The 20,601-nt window shown below is 36.3% G+C and overlaps 1 protein-coding gene across 7 annotated transcripts in view; it reads right to left on the bottom strand.

Annotated features, from left to right (window-relative positions):
* The window catches only part of QKI (QKI, KH domain containing RNA binding), a 149,837-nt gene that overhangs the window by 69,594 nt on the left and 59,642 nt on the right, over positions 1-20,601 (bottom strand). For all 7 annotated transcript variants that reach the window (XM_069010114.1, XM_069010120.1, XM_069010115.1 and 4 more), the window contains exon 3: positions 16,776-16,892. In XM_069010114.1, the coding sequence (XP_068866215.1) occupies positions 16,776-16,892 (117 nt within the window). The remainder of the gene's footprint in view (positions 1-16,775; positions 16,893-20,601) is intronic.

The following is a 20,601-nucleotide window of genomic DNA, read 5'->3' as shown; positions in this document are numbered from 1 at the left end:
ATTGCTATTCAGTCTTAGACTTAGGAACCTCACTCTGAAGCACAGACACACAGCAATTCCTCCCTCCAAAAGGGAATGCAAGTCCTACAACAATAGTAAAGAACATGAAGGGAAAGTGTGTTCGTGCAAAAAGGGTCCAGGAAAGGCAATTGTAAAGTTCCTTTACTTTTCCACATCTTAACACTAAAAATAATTTCAAAACAGAAATTTTCCTCTCTTCAAGAAGATCTGCACGTAGAGATTATGTGAAAATATAGCAGATTAATATCTATTCAAAATTGGATATCACAACATTATTTTAAAATGTTGTATGTGGAAATAACAAATTTCTCTAAAAGCAAATACAAGAAAGAGCTCCTCAAAATTGTAACTGAACTACATAACAAAATACTCAAAAAAAGGCTAACAAGTTTTTTTCAAGTGACCAAAGTCAATGAAACATAATCAGAACAATTTAAGCAGGAAAATGTGACAGTCTTGTTGCATTTTTTTCTACAGGGAACAAAAAGTACAGTATGTTCATTTAAGACTGCTCATTCTGGAAGAACACAGTCATTGACTTTATTTGAGGCTGGGAATTTATACTGAATGCATGACAGTCTGAGGAAGCCTTAACAGACTGGCTTTGATTACAAAAACTTTCTGCGGCTGGACAGTGTGGGCTGCAGTACCCACCTACAAAGAGAAATGACTATTCAATGTTTGAGCAGAGAAAGCCATCTAATCACTGCAGAACCTAATCCTAAATGGATGGGCTAACACAGTTACACTAATACTGTGCTGCAGCACTGCTGTGCCATGAAATACATCTACTCATCTGAATGCATGTCAAACTTACATTCCATGGTGGTTTTTTTACAGTGCAGAAAAAAGAAAACTGGAAAAAACTGTTAAAGAAACAGATAATTGCACTTCAAAATGCCAGATCATAAAACACTTTATCAAGTTCTTTTTTAATGCTTATCACTGTTTACTTGGCATGAAAGGGCAATTGTGTGTGGTGAGTAGGAACAAATCTGCATTTACTAACTTCATAAATTACCTACAGAAAATGTATCCAATAATCATGTAGCAACTTATTAAATACAATAATTTAATGAAATTTATCAGTTAATATGCCCAGAAAAACATTTACTTCAAAAGAAAAGCAGATTACTTAAAAAACATGCCAGTTATGAACTAAGATGGGCTTTCTAGTTTTCTTTCTGCAAACCATGATCAATTCACACTATTACAACTCTTTTTTTCTTAGCCTGATTTCTCACAGCACTTTGCTTGCATCCTGTGATACTACAATGTTCCACTACAAAATAAAATCTTTCTGCTCTTTAACAATGACAACAAAACAAGAAAACCTTTCAAGTTTCCACACCGTACAAATTCTTTTAAGAAACTGTTTTATCTGTAATGATTTTTTTGTTTGTTTGTATATGGTTATATCTAAGACCAGTCATTACTGCTAAACATTCAGTATGCACAACATGCCTTCTGAACAAACTTTATTAATTGCACCTAATTAATTGCAGACAACCACTCTTACTCGGCATGTGACCTCTATTCACCTAACAGTTGAAGCTCTGAAGTTCTAGTTGAATTACCATGCACTGCCATATCCACTGAGCTCCTCAAAAAAATTTCATGTACAGACTTTAAAGCTGCTACAGTAATTACTCCTTTTCACTTACTGTTTCACATTTTTGGTCAAAATAGTCTAGCATCAAACATTCGGCTTTCACTCCAGAATAGAGCTGTTCAAGCTTGCTGAAGACAGACTTTCCAAATTTTGTAAGGAAAGCAACCAAACCATTCCTTAATTTCTTCGGATGAATGAAATAATAAACATTTAAGTGTTACTATAACAATTTTATACCCTTTCTTACTGCCCATTGATATAGTTTGTATATTTTTACTGTTAGAATATTCTTCAGCACTGGCATCTGAAATAAACCAAGACTACCAAATCTTCTATGTTAACTTCTTTGCTTTACTCCTCCTTGTTATTTCTGTTCAGATATGCAAAAATAGATGCTACTTAAAAAAGTCTGTCTCAGACTGCACTAGGAAACAAGCTTCCAATACTTGGAATAGAGAACTCAGTCAAAACCTTTAATTAAAAAAAAATTAAAATTCTGACATGTAAGATATGTAAGATGCCATGTCATGCATGATACAATAGATTTTCAAAAACCACTGAAATAACGACCTATGGCAACAGATGCTTCACACACAGGAATGAGAAGGAACACAGGATAGGGCAAGCATCTTCCAAATCTGCAACTCTGACACTGAAGTTCAGGTTTGTTTCTTTCCATTTCTACTATAGCCACAGTTATTAATAGCAGGATTCAAGAGTCGCAAAGATTTAAAAAAATAAATAAAATAACCAAAGCTCACCATACACTACTCCACCAAAAAAGACAAAACTCGTTTTTTGTCTTTACTGTCACTAGGTTCATAAAAAAAAACAAAGCCGTCTTCAAACAGATGAAAACACCCTGCTAATTTTCTTCACCTCACGTCTTCTCCACCAGATAAACGAGGGCATTATCACTGTTTAATACAAGTTTTAATTGAGTACTGTCACTGGTGGGAAGAAAAGTGTGGAACCACTACTTTCCGTATCAAACAAAGCAGGTAATTAACAGCTACTTTGGCACAATCCCTTATCACCAAAATACACAACACTGCTAAGTTCTCTCAATGTGAATGCTTTACTTCAACAAAGGAAAGCTGATGTTTCAGGGTCACATTCACTCCTTTAATACACAGGCATAAATTTACTGCTCAGTCAGACACCTATAATTAAACACAAGAAGAATATAATTCTAATATTCAGACAGGCTTGCATATGAGTGGGATATCTCCCCCTTTAAAGATGATTGCCTTTCATTTTTTAGTTTCAAGCAGCTACAGTTCACTTAGTTTTGATTACATAGCAATTAGATATGCAAATACAAGAGATCTAAAAAAATGCTTTTTCAAATGTCAGATTGTAAGCAATCAAGCTTATTCTTTTCTCCTGTACACACAAGCTATTCATTAAATAGCTATTGTCTTAAAAACATTCCAACAGATTGCATTTATCAGTGTTTTAGAAGCAATGGGAGTGCACACTACTCAGAACACAGCTCATCAGGGAACGAAATCGATCTTACAATTAATTTAATATATTCATGATAGTGGTTAACTAAGTTGAAACTAAGTATCATCTTCTTTGGGCATTTTTCCCACCATTGTTGTGAACAATACTGAAACTCACTGCATCATCAAATTAACCAAAAGTCATTTGTTTATATATTTAATGACAAATGTCATTAGTGATAAATGTCACAGCTAAAATCACTGAATTGTGACTATCAATAATTTTTCATCCTATACAGTAAGTTCATTCTGAATTATTATCAATTATTTTTTCATTGTATCTTACAAATGCGCTCATATAAAGGAAGTCACTGCAAAATGATGTGGTTAATATAATTTTAGCAGGAAGAGCCATTCTGACACCTGTCCTTCTTTTTCTCCCCTGAAGGCCCACAAATATGTTCTATTACAAATACAGAAGTTCCCATCCATCTAGACCACATATATGGTCTTGGTTCTTTGTGACACATTTCATTTGGAAGCAGCTTGAGATCCACTGATGACTAGTTAAAATGATGGGGAAGGACATTCGGCAGCAGCTCAGAAGAGATCAGGAAAGAATAACTACTGCAAAACCATATGGACTGGTCTATAAAATATTCTTACCCACAGCTCTGGACAGCCACTGAAAGCTTGCTCTTGCAAAACTCTAAACCACAAGAATAAAATGGGATGGAGGCAGGGGTTGGTTGGTTGTTTCTTTAAAGATCAAAAAATCACTTTCAAGATAACAGGAGGGGGAAAATAGATCCCTAAAAGCAAGTCCATGTTGTCAGTGACTCAGCTGTGCAGAAATGGACACTAACAAGGGAAGCTGAAACACTTCTTTCCTCAGGCTGAGCTTTCAAGCTAGGTAACTGAAGTAAATAAAATGCTTTCATAGCTGATTCCATGATCACCAACCACCCTTCAAGATATCTCTCACAGGAGCACAGACCTTTTTTCAAGGTCAGGAGAGCAGCAAAAATTACAAGAGATGCCTGATTCAGAGGTCTGTTTAAAAACCTGAAAAAAATCAGTTTAGTTCTGCAGCCCAGCTGTAAGACCCAAAATGTTCTGCAAAGTCAGATCCAAGAATAAGCTGGAAAGGCTTTTTACAAGAATTGACTTCTATGAACTAACAGATGAACGTGTGTGACAAATTATTTGACATTTTGAGGGTCTTCAAATTTGCCTTTTTTTTCCTCCCTTTAAATGCTCAATGTGATTTTCTCTTTCCTTCCCCTTGCAATACAGGAGCCTTATTTAACCAGCCAGTGAGGTAAAACTCATTGCCTCTCAGCCTGCTGTTGTTGCCCATGCAATGTTTATATCCCTTCTGTTGCATCTTCCCTAAGGGTCACTATAAACAACTGTGAGAGCAGCAAACATAACCTGTGTATTTGAACTCCTACCCACTACAGCCTAACATAAAAAATGATACAGCTGACAAGGGAACCAGAATAATTCCCTCCCAGTGGTGCCCCCGCAAAAACTCCCTCATCTATTATATGGTTCTCCAAGAAGACACAGGGAAAATCCTGTATCTGCTACTGTGAAACACCAGGACCCAAAAGGCATGTGGCAAAATGCCACATTCCTGCCAATTTCTGCATCTGGCAAGATTGGTGACACAGCATTGTGTAATCAAATCTACTATACTTAATACTCTGACTTGCAGAAACAGCCATTTGCAAGTGGGTTTTACAGGAACACAGGTACTATGACAAATATGACTCATTTAAAATCATTACACTTTATTCTACCTGGTAGATTCTTCTACTGTAAGTCATGAAACATATATTAGACTGCACAAAACAGGTGTGAAGCCTGCAATAACCAAATGAGACTTCCTTAAGAGAGCCTAAACACATTATCAATAATAAATGTGTTTTCCTCTTCCAAATGTTTCTGCAGATGTATATAGAAGACAAGGCAAAACCATCTATATATCTGATTTTTCTTAAAAATGGAGAATTGTGGTGGGGTTTTTTGTTTGTTTGTTTGTTTTTTTAGGGAAGGTTAATTTTACCACCAAATGAACTTTTCAAAAAAAGTACACTTCAAGCTAAATTGAATTTATCATTTAAAAGGCTGGATACTGAAAAATTCCACTAGTCAGGCTGGAAAAAACAATTTTGGTATTTGCAATACCCTTGTGTCCTCACTGCATACTAATTTCCAGAGTAGCTTCAGTATTTCAGACCACGCAACTTTAAAGTTTATCACTTATTTTGGTTTGTAATACAGCTTATCTTAAGACCTTTTCTGATTCATGCTGTTGTGAGTCAATGTGAGCTAACATATTTAAGTTCTGGGTCTTTTTGTCAGTCAAAATTTAAGTGAACATTCAATTCCAGCATTGTCAACTTGAAACATAGGAGTATTTCAGAGCTACCTCAAAGACTGCTTGGTCATTTATGGATCACTTGCAAGATGGAGAATGAATACAACATACTTTATCAACAGAGAAAACCTCTGTTTCTCTCTATAAAATTTAATTTTAAATCTAATCTTTGTCAACCACTAGCTTTTAGTTCTTGAAACTATGTATCACTAATAGTATATTTCATAAGCTCGGCAAGCCAGTTAAAATATCTGCCAAGATCCCCAAGAGCCTAAAAATTAAATTCCCTTGAATACATATGGTTGTAAATATGGGAGTGTTTGAAATCAATAGCTCTGAACCTTAAAGTGGCTCCGAAATAATTCTATCAAGTGGATCAATTAAAACAGTCAGGTACTTCAAGTAGATTCAGTCAGACAGCTAAACGTGGTTTTAAATTCTTTATCACTGTCTGATTGCCACAGAAGCATTGTTTCTGTGTGGCTGCAGGACTGAACAGTCCAGATAACCATTTATAAAAATACTCCAAAGAGCCCACAAGCAGTGGCAGAGCTGTTAATAGTTATGTTATGGGTCCCATCTTTCAGAAAATGACTTCTTTCTTATTCAAGACAAACATGCCATTCTTAGAGTTTACAGCAACTTTACCACAGAAAGGACCCAGCGCTGTCACTGCTTCTTTCCTTACACCACAGGAAAGTACTACCACAACAAAAACACCAAGGGCCAATAAATTAAGGTACACAATCACACTTACTGAGGAAAAAAGCTTATCTAGGGCAAAACATCAGGATCTGGTGTCTAGAGTTCAAAGGTCCAATAGATAGAAAATGAACCAGCATTTCAACATGGAGAAACATGGGAAACAAAAAGAAAAAATATCTGTAACTAGGAGCCCATGCCCATGCTTTGGACAGGATTTAGGGAACTGCTCCCAGAGCTCCAAACTGTAGAGACAAGGCATGTACAACACCAAACAATACCAAGGGAGGACAGCAGAACAGAAAGACCAGTTTTCAGCTTTTAATTTCTAACACTGGGGGCTGGTTTTGCTGGCTGTCAAGCTGGAAGAAGTTTTCTTAAGATAAGCTGCTACCACAGTGTTAAAAAAAAATCCAACACAGAAAATCACCACAATACCAATATCAAATCAATATCGAAGAAAATAATTTCAAGAAAACCCTCCAAATAGTTAAATAACCCTATACCAGAACATCCAATACCAAGAAATAAATGCTGACCTCACTGGAAACAATCACATCAACCTTGTGTCATAGCTTGTGATCACAGAACACTACAGAAAGATGAGGAAGACAGTAAGACCTACATCAGACTTACCAGACAGAAAAAAATAGTATAATAATTTACATAAGTATTTACATCCAAACATTTCAGTTATATGCACTCACTGCCCATATGCCAGATAAAGGCACTCGATCAACAGGCTGTCCTTTGCTTTTGAAGAAAAATCCCTTCCATTTGTGCAAGCAAAAATACCACTAGCACACTTGTAAAATGATGCATAAAAGAAAGGACAGTTTGGTTCATAATTATATTGCCTACTTTTAGTTGTGTCAGGAATCAAAAAGGTTTCAGGAATTCCAGTTGAGATACTATTTAATCTTAACCTTTCATTTCTACTCATTCCTCATGTCACACTTACAGCTTACCTACAGAAGCCTCTAGCCAAGTGTGAGAGCAACATTGCTATCTACTCACCACACCTCTTCAAAAGCTACTGCATTCAGAGCTCATGTTCCAGCAACTTCAAGACAAGCAAATTGCTGAATCTGCCTTATCACCCTGACTCTCAGGAGATAATTTTCTTTATGTATTTTTGCTGTTGGATTTTTTCTTCCCATTCAGATAGTCTAATGCATGCTAAATAATTACAATGTTAGTTAGTAGCATGAGAAGTGTCATTATTTCCTTCTGCCTCATGTAATCTTCCTTGCCTGCATTACTCAGGTTCCCCAGTTACAATTCTGTTTTTAAACATCAGTGTTTATATCATTTGCTACCATAATACAAATATATTAAGTGTTGCTAGAAACCAAAATTCAGTTTATTGCACTTTCATGTCATCTAATTGTATTTTCAGAGAATAAATGAAGCACCATAGAAATTAACCTTCCTTTTATTACAGTAATTTATAAAGCACATGACCACTGAGAAGGAGGCACTCAAGGATCAAGATGGGAAAAGATAGCCAGAGAAGATTACTAGAGAGAACTAAGAGGAACCTTAAGTCAAATCAAGGAAAATGAATATAATTTACAAAACAAGAGAGAAATTCATGAAAGAGGGAGAAAAAAACCCAAGAAAGTTAACCTAGGTTCAAAGCAGTAGAAATATTAGGAAGGAGGGAGGAAGACGAAGAGAGAGGAAAGGAGGGAGACTTAGGCTCGCCAGGGAAGTGGTCACACCACCAAGCCTGACAGAGTTCAAGAAGCGTTTGGACAATGCTTCTGGGCACATGGTGTGACTCTTGGGGTGTCTTGTGCAGGGCCAGGCCTCAATGATCCTGAAAGGTCCCTTCCAGCTCAGCATATTCTATGATTCTATGTAAGATTCAATGAGAAAAAAAAAATCACCTGTAGCTTTTGCTGTGAAAATGTAACTGCTCCTTAAATTATTTTGGATTACTTTCCACTCTACTATACATAGGTTCACTCCCCACAAATGCTAATTTTTCATGCATCAAAACATCCTGGTATTTCCCAGCAGCTGTGTCAAACTCATGGAATTTTTATACTGACTAGACATCTCCTCCCTGTACTGATTCCATCCATTCTTATCAAATTTTCTGCATAATTCTGTAACACCTTCTAATGAAAGCAACCAATAATTTGATATTCCCATTTTTTTCCCACAGCCAGAGTTTTCACGTTACTTCAGCTGTCAGCTAAAACCATTCTGTTAGGCCCATGAAAGATACTGCCTGAATGCAGTCACTGTTTTGTAGATCTTACTTTCAACACCCAAAACCAGTCCAATGTTTTCTTCATTTCAAGCTATTAAGGTTAGGACAAGATTTTGTTTGTCATATAGGAATATAGTGCTGAATTGATTTATGAGTCAAATTACATTCAAGAATCACTAACATCAACAAATGCATCAAGAATGCATAAATACTGTATGTTGTGTTTGTTCCATGGCAAGTTTGTGGCACTTAAATTGGATAATTTACACAGAATATCAGATTCTATTAAGGTAAACAGTCTCCAAGCTTTGCTTGAAGTGTTCTACTACTGTAAGAGTAACAAGTTCTCTCTAACAGAAAAATAGATTTGTGTACTTGGCCTTACCAAACATTTAAATAAGCTTTCATCCTTTCATGCATGTACTTAACACACACTTTAAACAGAACTGTTTTGAGTTGCAAGCAAATTTTTAAACATATATTCAGTGTGCAGGCACTTCAGTGAGTCCCACATTTATGAAAACATTCCCCATTTACTGCCCAAAAATATGTGAAAAAATTTTAAAATTACTAGACAGAAGCTGCTAATTACTCTCATGAAGGGTTAACAAAAATGTCCAACCATCTGTAAATAAATACCCCCTCTACCTTAAAAGTGCAAAGACTAAAAATAAAACCTTGCAACTACAGCTGGATGAACTGTCAAGTGAGGATACTGTCCCATCACATCCTTATTAACATCTACACAGCTACTTGGATTTCACTCATATGCTTAATGCACGGTACCATAGGCCATACATCGCAGAAGTGGAGCCTGTCATTAACGATATCCATTTCAATCCAAGCCTAGGCATGACAAAGGCTAATACTAGGCCAGAAACCTAAGGAAAGTCACCATCTATAAACAAGTTTAAACTGATCAGTCATTTTAGGAATTACAGTTTGTGACTGTTACTATACAGTTGACAAGGAATTCAGTACCTTGCTGCAAATAAACAGCACAGATTACTTGTCTCTGTTTGGAAAACAATATACTAGCACAAAGTTAAATAACTATGTTCTAAGTGGTCAATTAATAATTTTATTATTTGGTTTCAGCAATAGTTGTATCTTATTTTGTGCTGACTCTTTTACTCCATGCTAAAGAGCCTTCCTATCAGTCTCAATAAAATGGCTAAATTGACCCTGAGGAGCTGTATCTGCTATAGTAAATAACCACCTGCCTGTATTCCGCCTGCCAGAAGCCACCCAAAAAATAAGAACCAAGAACTGCCAGGAACTGGTAATTACTCAGGAATCACACAGGCATGCTGCTTTCCCCCCTGAAACAACAAGTTCTAACTCCATTCCCACATTTAAGTAGACTCAATCTTCATGCAGGTACAAGAAAATTCCCATGAGCCTCAAACTAAGCATGGCCTTTCCCACACAGAATTGCAAGCACAGTTGCATGACACTGAACAAACACACTGAAAATGCAAACCTGAATACAAATTATTTCTGGTAAGCAAGATTATCACAGCATTAATTCTTAAGAAAGTTAGAAATGTTAGTATAAAAAAAGTTTCATGTTACAGTGCATTTTCATTTTTTAAACCTTGCTTCACTACTCTGCTAGACAAAGCAAAATGCAGATAGATGTTTGCAGACAATTTCGTCAGCATCTCAAAACAATTCTGTATGCAGTCTCCCAAGCCTTTCAAAACTTCTATTCAAATGCCAGATACAAACCACTGTGAGCTGAAACACGGTCAAGCTTTTACAACAAATTAACACTCTCTGTGCTTACCACCTAACAAAAGCTTAGCAGTAATTCTGCAGAAAGAGAACTTCTGCCATGCTACAGGATGAGTCAATTCCTGTTCAACAGACAAAGCATTTTAATTTATAAACCAGACTTGTTTATACAGAGACGTTCAGGCAATGATTCAGGATTCCCTTGATATAGTTTTTCCACTACACTTCATGCTACTTTTCTCCAATTTCTAGATAATCTGGATTCTCTCACTGCTTGATCACAAGATTTTTTCCTCACAGGGAACTGAGAGAAAAACAAATAAAAGGAAAGCATAATACAAGTTGATTTCAACTAGCATGGCTTTGGTTACACTTCTACAGTCTACAGCTTCCAGTGTATTCAATGGCAGTAAAGAAGTATTTTGTTAAAGTCAGTTATTTCCACATTTAATTAACTCAATAACCAATTTAACTGCTCTAGAACAAAATGACATATAATGAATTTTTGATAGCAAAGTTAATCATAGCCAAAGGCTTCAGCTACTTTTCACATTACACAGGAAAACCCATGTCTTAGTAGTGTTAAAATCTGCTTGAAGCTGCAACTTTGTATTGAGCTCATGTAGAAATATATCCAATATATACTGGGTATATTCAGTATGTAGCCAACAAAGGGCAAAAGTATGTATGAAATAAACCATCTAAAAGATGCATTGCATCAGATACATATCAGTAATTTTTTCTGAAAGACTAATATTGCCTTGTAATAATTTTTAAGGTCCTCAGGCACCTAATTTTTTTTCCCTTCAAAATAAAACCATTCTGCTCTTGAAAGTAAGAGCATTCCCCTGGCTGCTATGAAAATATTCTTGAAATAAATTACTTCAAATAAGAAGCGTTTGTCAAATCTTATATAAAACTTCAGGAAAATGGTCTCTTCTTGTAAAATTTGCATTCCCATATGTAACTATGGTAGTTTTCCCTGCATTCTTCACTACTGTCATTGTGAACTGTTTTTCACTTAAAGAAAAGATGTATGAGGGTAAGATTCCAAAGATAATACCCTAGAAGCTCTGGAGTACAAAACCCCCATGTACAGGCTTAAAAGGAGTCTGATGTCAGTGAGAAATAATATCTATTACCTTCACTGCAGTCTAATAAAACTGTATTTCAAAGAATTAAAAATTCAGTAGTCTTTAGCATTTAATTATATAATTAAATCACTAACTTGGTAAGAGGACTTCTTTTTTTCTTTGTCTACACTATTAGCTAATAGTGTAAACAACTCTTAAAAGGGTCACTGCTCAAATATTACCAGGGATATAATTTGAGAGACCTCTGTTTTGTCTGCAAAAAGGGAAAAATGCTTTAACAATTCTTTAATTCTTTAAATCCAGCTTTACAATTCCCCCTGTATTCAAAATAATTAGTTACAAATGAAATGGAGGTTTTGAAACTGGAACAGAAAAGTCCATTTTCTGAAGTACTCACTATTGAAAAAAAAAATACTAGCTTACAAGCAAACAAAAATATTTTCATCCATCTAATGTTTTACAGTGAACCTCTAGGAAGGCAAAGCAGTATCAACCACCAAGTATATTCTTAAACATCTGTATTAAAATAGCAGCTGTGATACAGTGAATATGTAAGTTCACATGACTACCTTTTTGTTTAGAGTTAGTTTAAAAATATAAGGCCAGTTATTGTAGTAGTCAAAAATTAAGGACGAAAAAAGTCTGCCAAGCCTGATCAGTTTGAGAAATCAAACCTAATCAAGACATACAGGCTTATGAAAAAGTGTGTTCAGAGGAAATGTCACTGTAGAAGATGCTGAAGTTTATTGTTCCCAGGGTATTATCTTTAATACTTCATTCTGAACACCTTAAGTAATTTTCTGTTCCGAGTTCATAACCTGAATGCAGTAGATTCAGGACATGCTGTATAAGCCATGTCTCAGTCCTACCTATGGAGCCTGTTCATACAATGACTTTTATGTATAGTCACAGAAGTTGACAGCAATTAAAATGAATGTAAGAGTCTCTTATATACAGTTGCAGCTTTGATTTGCAACAGAAATTAACAAAGCAGAATCCAGCATTTCAGACATGCTGAGCTGCTGCTCCACACTGCCTCAGTCAGTCAGTATCCAGTAACTAGAGGTCAATTTTAGTAAACTGCATCCTTAAGGGTGGACATTGACAAGGGATTCTGCTACCTATAGTTCTAAATGTAAAATTAAGCATCTGACCTCCAGAAACTCCACCAGCATTATCAAAAAAGGATTTTTTTTTTAAATAAAAGGACAGTCATTCTAGTCATGTATTATGAATATGGAATTGCTTTTCACTTTCACATGTCTATGTCCCCAGTCACTTAAAGTATTTTTCCCCTACTATTCCTAAAGGTACTAACAAAGAGCCAAACCCCCACCTTTGCAACTAGTTACAAAATTTTTTTTAAATTGCCATTCCAAACCACTGTTTGTCAACACAGACACATGCAATCATCAAACACCATTGGCATGCTTTTGCGTCGAGGCACGTGTTAGAGGCAAGAGGCCTCAGCCAAGCAATTTACTCCCAGAATACAAGAACAATGATGGCTGGGTCAGCCTTCCATTTTGAAACACAGAACAACTTCATTTCCTCCCATAGGCTAAATATATTCCATTTCAACATGTGTGTCAGCACCAGACCTTTATGATTTGTTCACACATAGTACTCTTCACAGAATATAGAAGTTAAGCATCTTGCAGTTAAGGTAGCAATAATAGGGTTTGCTTAACAAGACACAGTACAGTGTATTTTCCGATGTCAGTAACATCACTTTATTAGCTAAGCTGAATGTTTAAGCCTTTCCATTGGAAAACAAAATTTATCAGATGATATTTTAAAGCCTAAAAGGTAATAAAATATTACAAATATTTAATACTACATATTTAATAACACAGCATGTAAATTTAATAAAATATCCTGCTCACAAGACAGATACATTTTTCCACTATGGTATTTTCCTCAAACTTTGTGCAGGTACCAAGGACAGAATTTTTCTAACTCCTTTTTAGCCATACTACAAAAACAGAAAAATGGACAGTTCAAAGAAATGGAATTATCTATTTATTGTAACAACTCTGCACAAGTCAGAGGTCAAGACTGGTACAAACTGAGAGCTTGTCTTTTGTGAAACCTTACGAAACTGCTTGCAAGGTGAACGCGGTTGTAGGAACAAGTAATCTGGAACAAGTAGGTCAGAAACCACAAATCAGTTCAAATGATCTAATATGGAGTGAAGTGCAACAGATTTAAAGCTACAGAGGAGGAAGGCACAGAGTTTTTCAAATTTAAAACTCCATAGCTGCCTGCCCTTCTACTTGAAATTACCAATTTTAAGAAAAAAAATTCTGTGTATCATAATGAGATGCTTCCTCCTGAAGTAAAAACAAATGATGCTCTCTCATCACACACTGTTCTAGGGGAGATTCTTCTCTAGAAGTAGAAAGAAATAGAGAAAAACAACGGAGTTGACCAAGGCTGCCACAAGTCAGCAGCCTGATGTTGTTGGGCTTCATACCCCTCTGTAAAGTGAGATAATGGCAGTGTGTTAAAGAGCACAGGGCTGACACCCTAAGGGTGTCATTGCCTGTTTTATGGAATTCATGTAAGACAAGGGACATGTAAAAAAATCTTTTGCTTATCCATCATTGGACAGTCATCACTATACACATTCTTTAACTGGTGTGCAAGTTACCAGTTTTCTTCTGTGCCTAATGAAAGGTGCATTCAGGCTAAACAAAAAAATGCCCTGGTTTTAATAAAGTTACACATTCATTAGCTTTTGATGAATGCCTGCAACCCCTTTCCCCTCCCCAATAATCTCCTTCAAGTACCCCTAGGCTCTAATCACAGTATTCTCAGTAATTAAGGTTTTGATTTTAAATTTGTTGAAAGCTGCCTGGAGAGATGTTCTGATTACCAGCTGAGACTCAAATACAAACGATTTGAGGATTTCCCCTGCTTTCTGGGGGGAATCTGTCAGCAAGTTTCAAGATGTGATGCCAGTTCCAGTGTTTTGGCCATGTGACAAAGATTTCTAATTCATTACTTCTTTCATAGGATCACACAGCAAAGCAGAATTCTCTACAGAGCATATGTGGATGGTTTATTTTCCAGCATGTCAGTCTTTGTATTTTCTCTTGGATTCTGCAACCACTAGCAAGGCAGGAAAAGTACATGGACAGTTTACTCAAGGAGATAGTATTTAGTGCCATGTAGCTGTCACGTTAAGATTGACACTGCTTCAGTAATTATTCCTTCCTACAACCAATAAAGTTCCTTGTATAATTAGCACTGGGAAATCAAGTTTGCAGATATAAAATATACTCACAAAATATATATAAAAAATTATCTGCATCTCTTATGTCCTCCAAATTTCAAAACCATTCCATGAAAAAGTATCTCGAATACTGACAACAGTGGCTCTAGAGCAAGGAAAGGGTTTTAAAAAAGCATTAGTGTATCCTAACCTGCCATGAAAAAAATTATATTACTTCTGTATTTTATACTCTGAAGTCCATTAGCATTTTGAAGCACAACCTGCAAAGAGAGAAGCCCTTTGAGAAAATGAAAAAAAGGTAGTTATCATTAAAGGGCACAGACTGCCAAGAAAGTTGATCATCTTGCACTGCAAGACTAGGGAGTCCATCTGTAAGTGTAACTCATCAGGAAAAGAGGCAAGAGTCAACAGCAAGAAGTGTACGTGTGCTTTAAACTGAGGGATGTCACTCATTCTTTCTTTAGTTTGTGACTACCATGTCTTAATCAGCTTCCAAATCATCATTTTTACAAGAAACATCTTATTGGTGTGCATTATAATTAAGGATTATGAAACTCTTCCTACTGCATCAACACTGGTATAGCACCAAAAAGTCTGCTCTTACAAATGTAAACTACTGACCAATACAAATCACCTCAGGAAAGCAAATGAGCTGAAAAGATTGGGAATGGATGATACGAAAATCAGTTTTGTGACGAAAGTTATTTGGCACTCAACACTGGCTTACAACCAATATCATACTGTTTGGTATACAAATACATTATATTATGGTATCATTCAAATACAATCCACACTAACTGCAGTATTATCTCATTAAATTATCAATGGTCAAGTACTTTAGGTTTAAAACTTATGAGAGAACCAACTTCAAAGTGGTAATGGACATTCAAGTGTTGACTGGATCAATTTATAGTTCTTAATGTGTATGATGTTTTATCTGATCTGCCATACTTGTCCTTGTTGAAGGAAGCTTTCTTTTCTTACTGAACTTAGAAAACCAGGTGACTGGTTAGAAGGCCTCAGCTCCTCTAATCTTTTTCTTAAATACAAAACTCCAGTAACTCCCATTGCCTATTCTTTTGTGAAGTAAAAAAAAAACATTTAAAAAAAAAAGGCATGGAGCATAGAGGAAATCAGTCCAAAAATACTTCTCCAGAGAGTAAACCTGCCCAAGCTGTCTATAGAGACGACTCCCCACAGGACAGGACTGGTTCTGAAGCACAGTGGTAGAAGAAGGACACTACACCTAACAGCCACCTGGACATGGTCCTAGGAAACCGGGACATGGTGACTCTGCCCGAGGTGGAGAACCTCCACCACTCTGTGATTCTGTAGCAGACATTTCACAAACTCCAAAACATACAAGAATGGTAGAATAAGACAAAGGATGGTGACAGTATTATAGCAGATTATGAAAACAAGAGACATTAAATGAAATTTGACGGTAACACCTTTATAAGCTCTGGGAAGGAAGAGATGTTTAACTGGGTAGACATTAACTTTCTACTGTAATTGTTATGTACTACATACGTATCAATAGAACGGATGTGGTTGATCATGTAAGGAAAAGAGGGGGGGTCTCCTAAAAAAGAAGCAAAAGAAAGTGTATTTCTGGGAACAAAGAGGAAACATTCAAAACTACAGTGGAGATGTCAGTGTAACTCCAGCAGCAGTAGCCAGAGGTAGAGGGAAATAGCTAGAAAATAAACCTAGAAAAACAGAGTTACCACGAGAGCAACCTGACATTCAGGAAGGCTCTGTTCTATCATGCAGTTTCCCTATTCATATGGGCAGAGCATGCATATTACAGGGCAAGGCAAGAACAGCCCTAATTACTTTGCAACTCCACCTGAACACAAAACAAAACCAGAAACACAGTGCTTTTTGGTTCACTCGGATAGAAGTGACTGCCAGAAATACAATTAACTCTTTTTTTCAATCCATACTCCATGCACAAATCATTACTTTGGTAATTCAATACAAGAAAGTTATTTATAAGACCTTTGAGATTAACAGCACTTTCCTAGAAAAATACATTTAATTTTTACCTTTACCTTGTGAAATGTGACACAATTATAAGTTACTTATTATTTAAGAATATAATTGCTGGCTAGACTCCCAGTTGCAGAACTACGGAGCATGTACATTTTACTTCTTCAGGACAGCCTGTGTTATTTACTAAGTTTATATAAGACACTAGATAATGACAAAGCATATAGTGAGAACACAACAAGTAAGAATGAGAGACATGAGCTTGTTCTCCATTAGAAATCAAAATTATGCATCTGAAACTACACTACCCCTTTAAGACCTTACCTTCTTTTTGTCCCTCATTGAGCCCTTCCCTCGGACCATTATCTTGCATCCTGTTTCTGCCTCAAGCTGTTTAGCTGTTAGTCCTCTGGGCCCAAGGATTCTTCCAACAAAGTTAAACTGAAAGAAAAAAATAAATCATTTCTATAAAATCAAGTAAAGAAAATTAATTGAAAATGTAACAAGATATATTTCTGTGTCTAAAAATATCAAGGGTTTAATGGTTTAGGACACCACACTAAATGTCTGAAGTTGAAAAATGAGATAGGTACTGTTTTTCTACATTAAGTACCCACGTGACACCAACTTTGGGGATACAAGTTTCAGGTGAAACTAGGTCTTTCAGATGTAACATCAGGCAGTCTACAGAAGCGACAGTGTTAATTTCCACCTCATTAAGTTGTACAAGCTCTTACAGAAAGTCTGGGCCACTCTCCTCACCACTAACATGTCCAGCCATGCTCATCCGTAGGCCAGCGAGGTGCATCATGGAAACAAACACAGGGGCTGGGTGCACGACCAGACGTGCACACAAATTTCAAGTGGTGGGAATGCTCAGGTGCCGGGGGAGCTGCAGTCCCACAATGGCACAGGATCTTCGGGAAAGGCCCCTGTGCTCACTGTTCAGTTGCTCTCTGCTCACAGCTAAGGGGCCTGCAGACAGCATTCTCCTTCCCCATTCAATGTGGTTCTGCTGGGCTCCATCTGGGAAGGACATCTAGAGTAACTCTTCCTTCTCTACCCATGCCACGGCATTTTCTTCAGAAAAAAAAATGAGGCCTCTTACGTGTTTATTTTAGGTTTCATGGGCAACATTTCTTAAAAATATGGTATTGTCATACACACACACATATATAAAATATTTATATGTGTAAAATTTTATTTGTATATACAGACAAAACAAAAGCACATCACTTTTTGTAAGCTGCATCATTTATTCAGTTGTACATACAAATAAAGCAAGCATTTCATGTTTAATTGTCTGACTTCAGCAGACAGCCCCCCACCTACACTCAACACAGTAACACCACCATTTAGCCATACATAACATTATTTCCTAGTTGTCTTCAACAGCTTTTCCCCTTTCATTATTTTTAACCACACATTCTGAAAATTATGACATAAATAAAAAAAGTAGTAAGTGACAGCAGCACTGAGAACACAGAGCAGTACTCTGTGACAACTGCAGTGCAAAGAGGAAACACCAGCTCAAAGGATACATAAACAATGAAATTTCAGAGCGAACATTAAATTCCAAGAAGAAATTAAGAGAACAGAAACTCTGCTGTAAGGACGTAAGTCTGGCTATTTTAGATCCCGGTAAAAAAAGTTATTCAATGGAATTGTGAAGAAGTTGTTGGCTTTCATTTCCTCAGCTAATTAAAACTGAGCTTGAGTACTAAAACTCAGCGTACTTGAAATCCTTATGAAACTGCAAAGGCCAGAAATGATTTAAGAGTGAGCAGAAATAATGAACTCAAGCAAATTGAAGTTCTTTAACAAAAAAAACAGTGTTTCATGGCAGCTAAACTATTCATAGAGAATATATACTCCCAAAGTTATTTAGTATTGCAAGCTCAGAAAACAAAGACGTATTATGAAGCCTGAATCAACTATTGGGAGGTGAGGGGGTGGGGAGTAAAGACTAATGGAACTTGTGAACACACACAAACTGTGAATCATAAGAAATTAAGGAACATTCACTAGGCCTTGATAAAGCAATAGACTAGTTACAAGTAATAAAGTTCAGCTGTGAAGTATTATTAAAATATTATGTCTCACATTTCATGTTTAATACCAAAATTGTACCATTGTCTTACATGAACAGCATCTTACTCTCCTTTCTCCACAACCACACTGCTGCACACCAAAACTTTAGATACATATGCCATTCCACCGATAATGCTAAAATAGTACTGCAAAGCTGATTTTAAATCAATATTTTAACCAACACACAAGCTGACTATTGTTATATTCTCAATCTCCCAATTAAAACAGTAGTCTCTAATGTTTCATTAATTTGGATCATGACTAAAAGAATAATCAAATAATAACATACTTCAGATAAAAATAAATAGAAATATAGGATACTAAGACAAAAAAGCGAGGAATCTGTATTAGTCTCAAGTTTGCAACTTCATTCATGTTTTCTGAACACTATTTAGAATTTCTAGTTGAGAAATCACAGACTTAAAACTGCAACACATTCTGTTGAATGTTAAGCCAGTTCCTTTACCCGTTATGCCCAGGATATCCTCCTTATAAAGAGCCTTCAGGAATTGTTCCAAGGCAGCTCAACCCTGCATTTTCTTTCCAAATGGTATGTATTAACCTTTTTGGATAGCTATTCCTCCCAAACCCCAGCCTGTTCTCATTGCCTCTATTGCGCCCTACGATTTGATCATTTCTAGAAGCAGGATGCCTGGACAAGGCAATACATCTACTGAGATCTCAACTAAGTTAAGTTACTCAGAACAATTATATCTTATAAACCACATTCTTATTAACACATCCCAGGTTGGTTCTTTCCCTCCCTCAAAAATTCAGTTTTTATGTTTGTTTCAACATTTATTGTCCCCAAATACTCTTCTCCATTACCTCAGCCATGATCCTTTCCCCTAGTTTTATATTCATATGAAGTTCTATGCCCCCCTACAGCAGTATGTTGCTCTACATTTGTGTAACGAATTCCACATTGTTGACTTCAGGCACAGTAATTTCAAGACAGAATTAAAATTCAAAACCATCTTTAGAAGCATTTGGTAATGACTTAATTTTTTTTTTCTAAGCATACTTTCTACCCTACCCAACCAAGTTTTCTTCAATGTGTTAAGAGATACAAGGAGAACTCTGCAGGATCTCTCTACCTGAGGCGCAGTCTTAATTGACTCATCAGTAATCAATTATCATAGATTAAGCCAGTTATTGCTTTAACAAATGATCCCCTACTTTTTATACCAATCTATCACTGTCAGTATTCAGTTCCTCAGACAACCATCTTAAAAGTCCTAGCTCAGAACTCATAGAGAAACATAACTCAGACTCTCTTGACAGAGACAGAGCAGTGACCAGCAAGACCACAACTAAGAAACACAGAGTAAAGCCTTCAAGTTAGACAGTTTTTTCAGAATCCAGTTGTATCTGCAGCTACTGCTTCTCTTACCTGTCAGGCCAGCTAGACTATCAGACAGAATTACCAGAACGAGACATCTGACAAATTCAGAAGACCATCCTTAACATCTAACTCAATATTTCTTGTGCTCTTTGTCTCATACTGTCACCCAGTCACACTCTTCATTGCTTCGTGTTTCTCTACAAACAACATACCTGTGTTCAGGAATACTGTTGTTGTAACATTTGTAAAGGGACAAAGCTAAGAATATTTTCCTTTAATTTCTGATAGTGTTTCTCACTTTGCATTTGTGTAGTACTGTAGGATTCACCTTACCCCCAGAGAACTGCTAGTATACAAACAGCAGAGGTTCAGAAATCAATTTGACCAACTTAGGGCTGCACTACTCTGAATGTATGTAACCTCACACATGTTGAAAAATGAGATTATGTTAAAAATTAAGCAGAAGTGGCCCTTACTAAGATTAACTGCTTCTACATCAACAACACAGAAAAAGCAATCAAATGAAGTCAGTCTTTCCTTCCACAACAACTAGTATCTCTACATGCGATATATTTTTATATGTAAAATTTTTACTAGTGGTATTTCACAATTGTTTTCCTGAGTTTTATTTTCATGTGCTCAAATCTTCCTCAACTCAAAATCACAACTAGAGAAACAACCGCCAGAAGAAGGTGACACACAAACACAAGAGCA

The sequence above is a fragment of the Aphelocoma coerulescens genome, chromosome 3 (assembly GCF_041296385.1).
Source record: "Aphelocoma coerulescens isolate FSJ_1873_10779 chromosome 3, UR_Acoe_1.0, whole genome shotgun sequence".
Taxonomy (NCBI): Eukaryota; Metazoa; Chordata; class Aves; order Passeriformes; family Corvidae; genus Aphelocoma; species Aphelocoma coerulescens.
The sequence above is the reverse complement of the archived record's forward strand: the minus strand, read 5'-3'. Positions and strand labels throughout refer to the sequence as shown.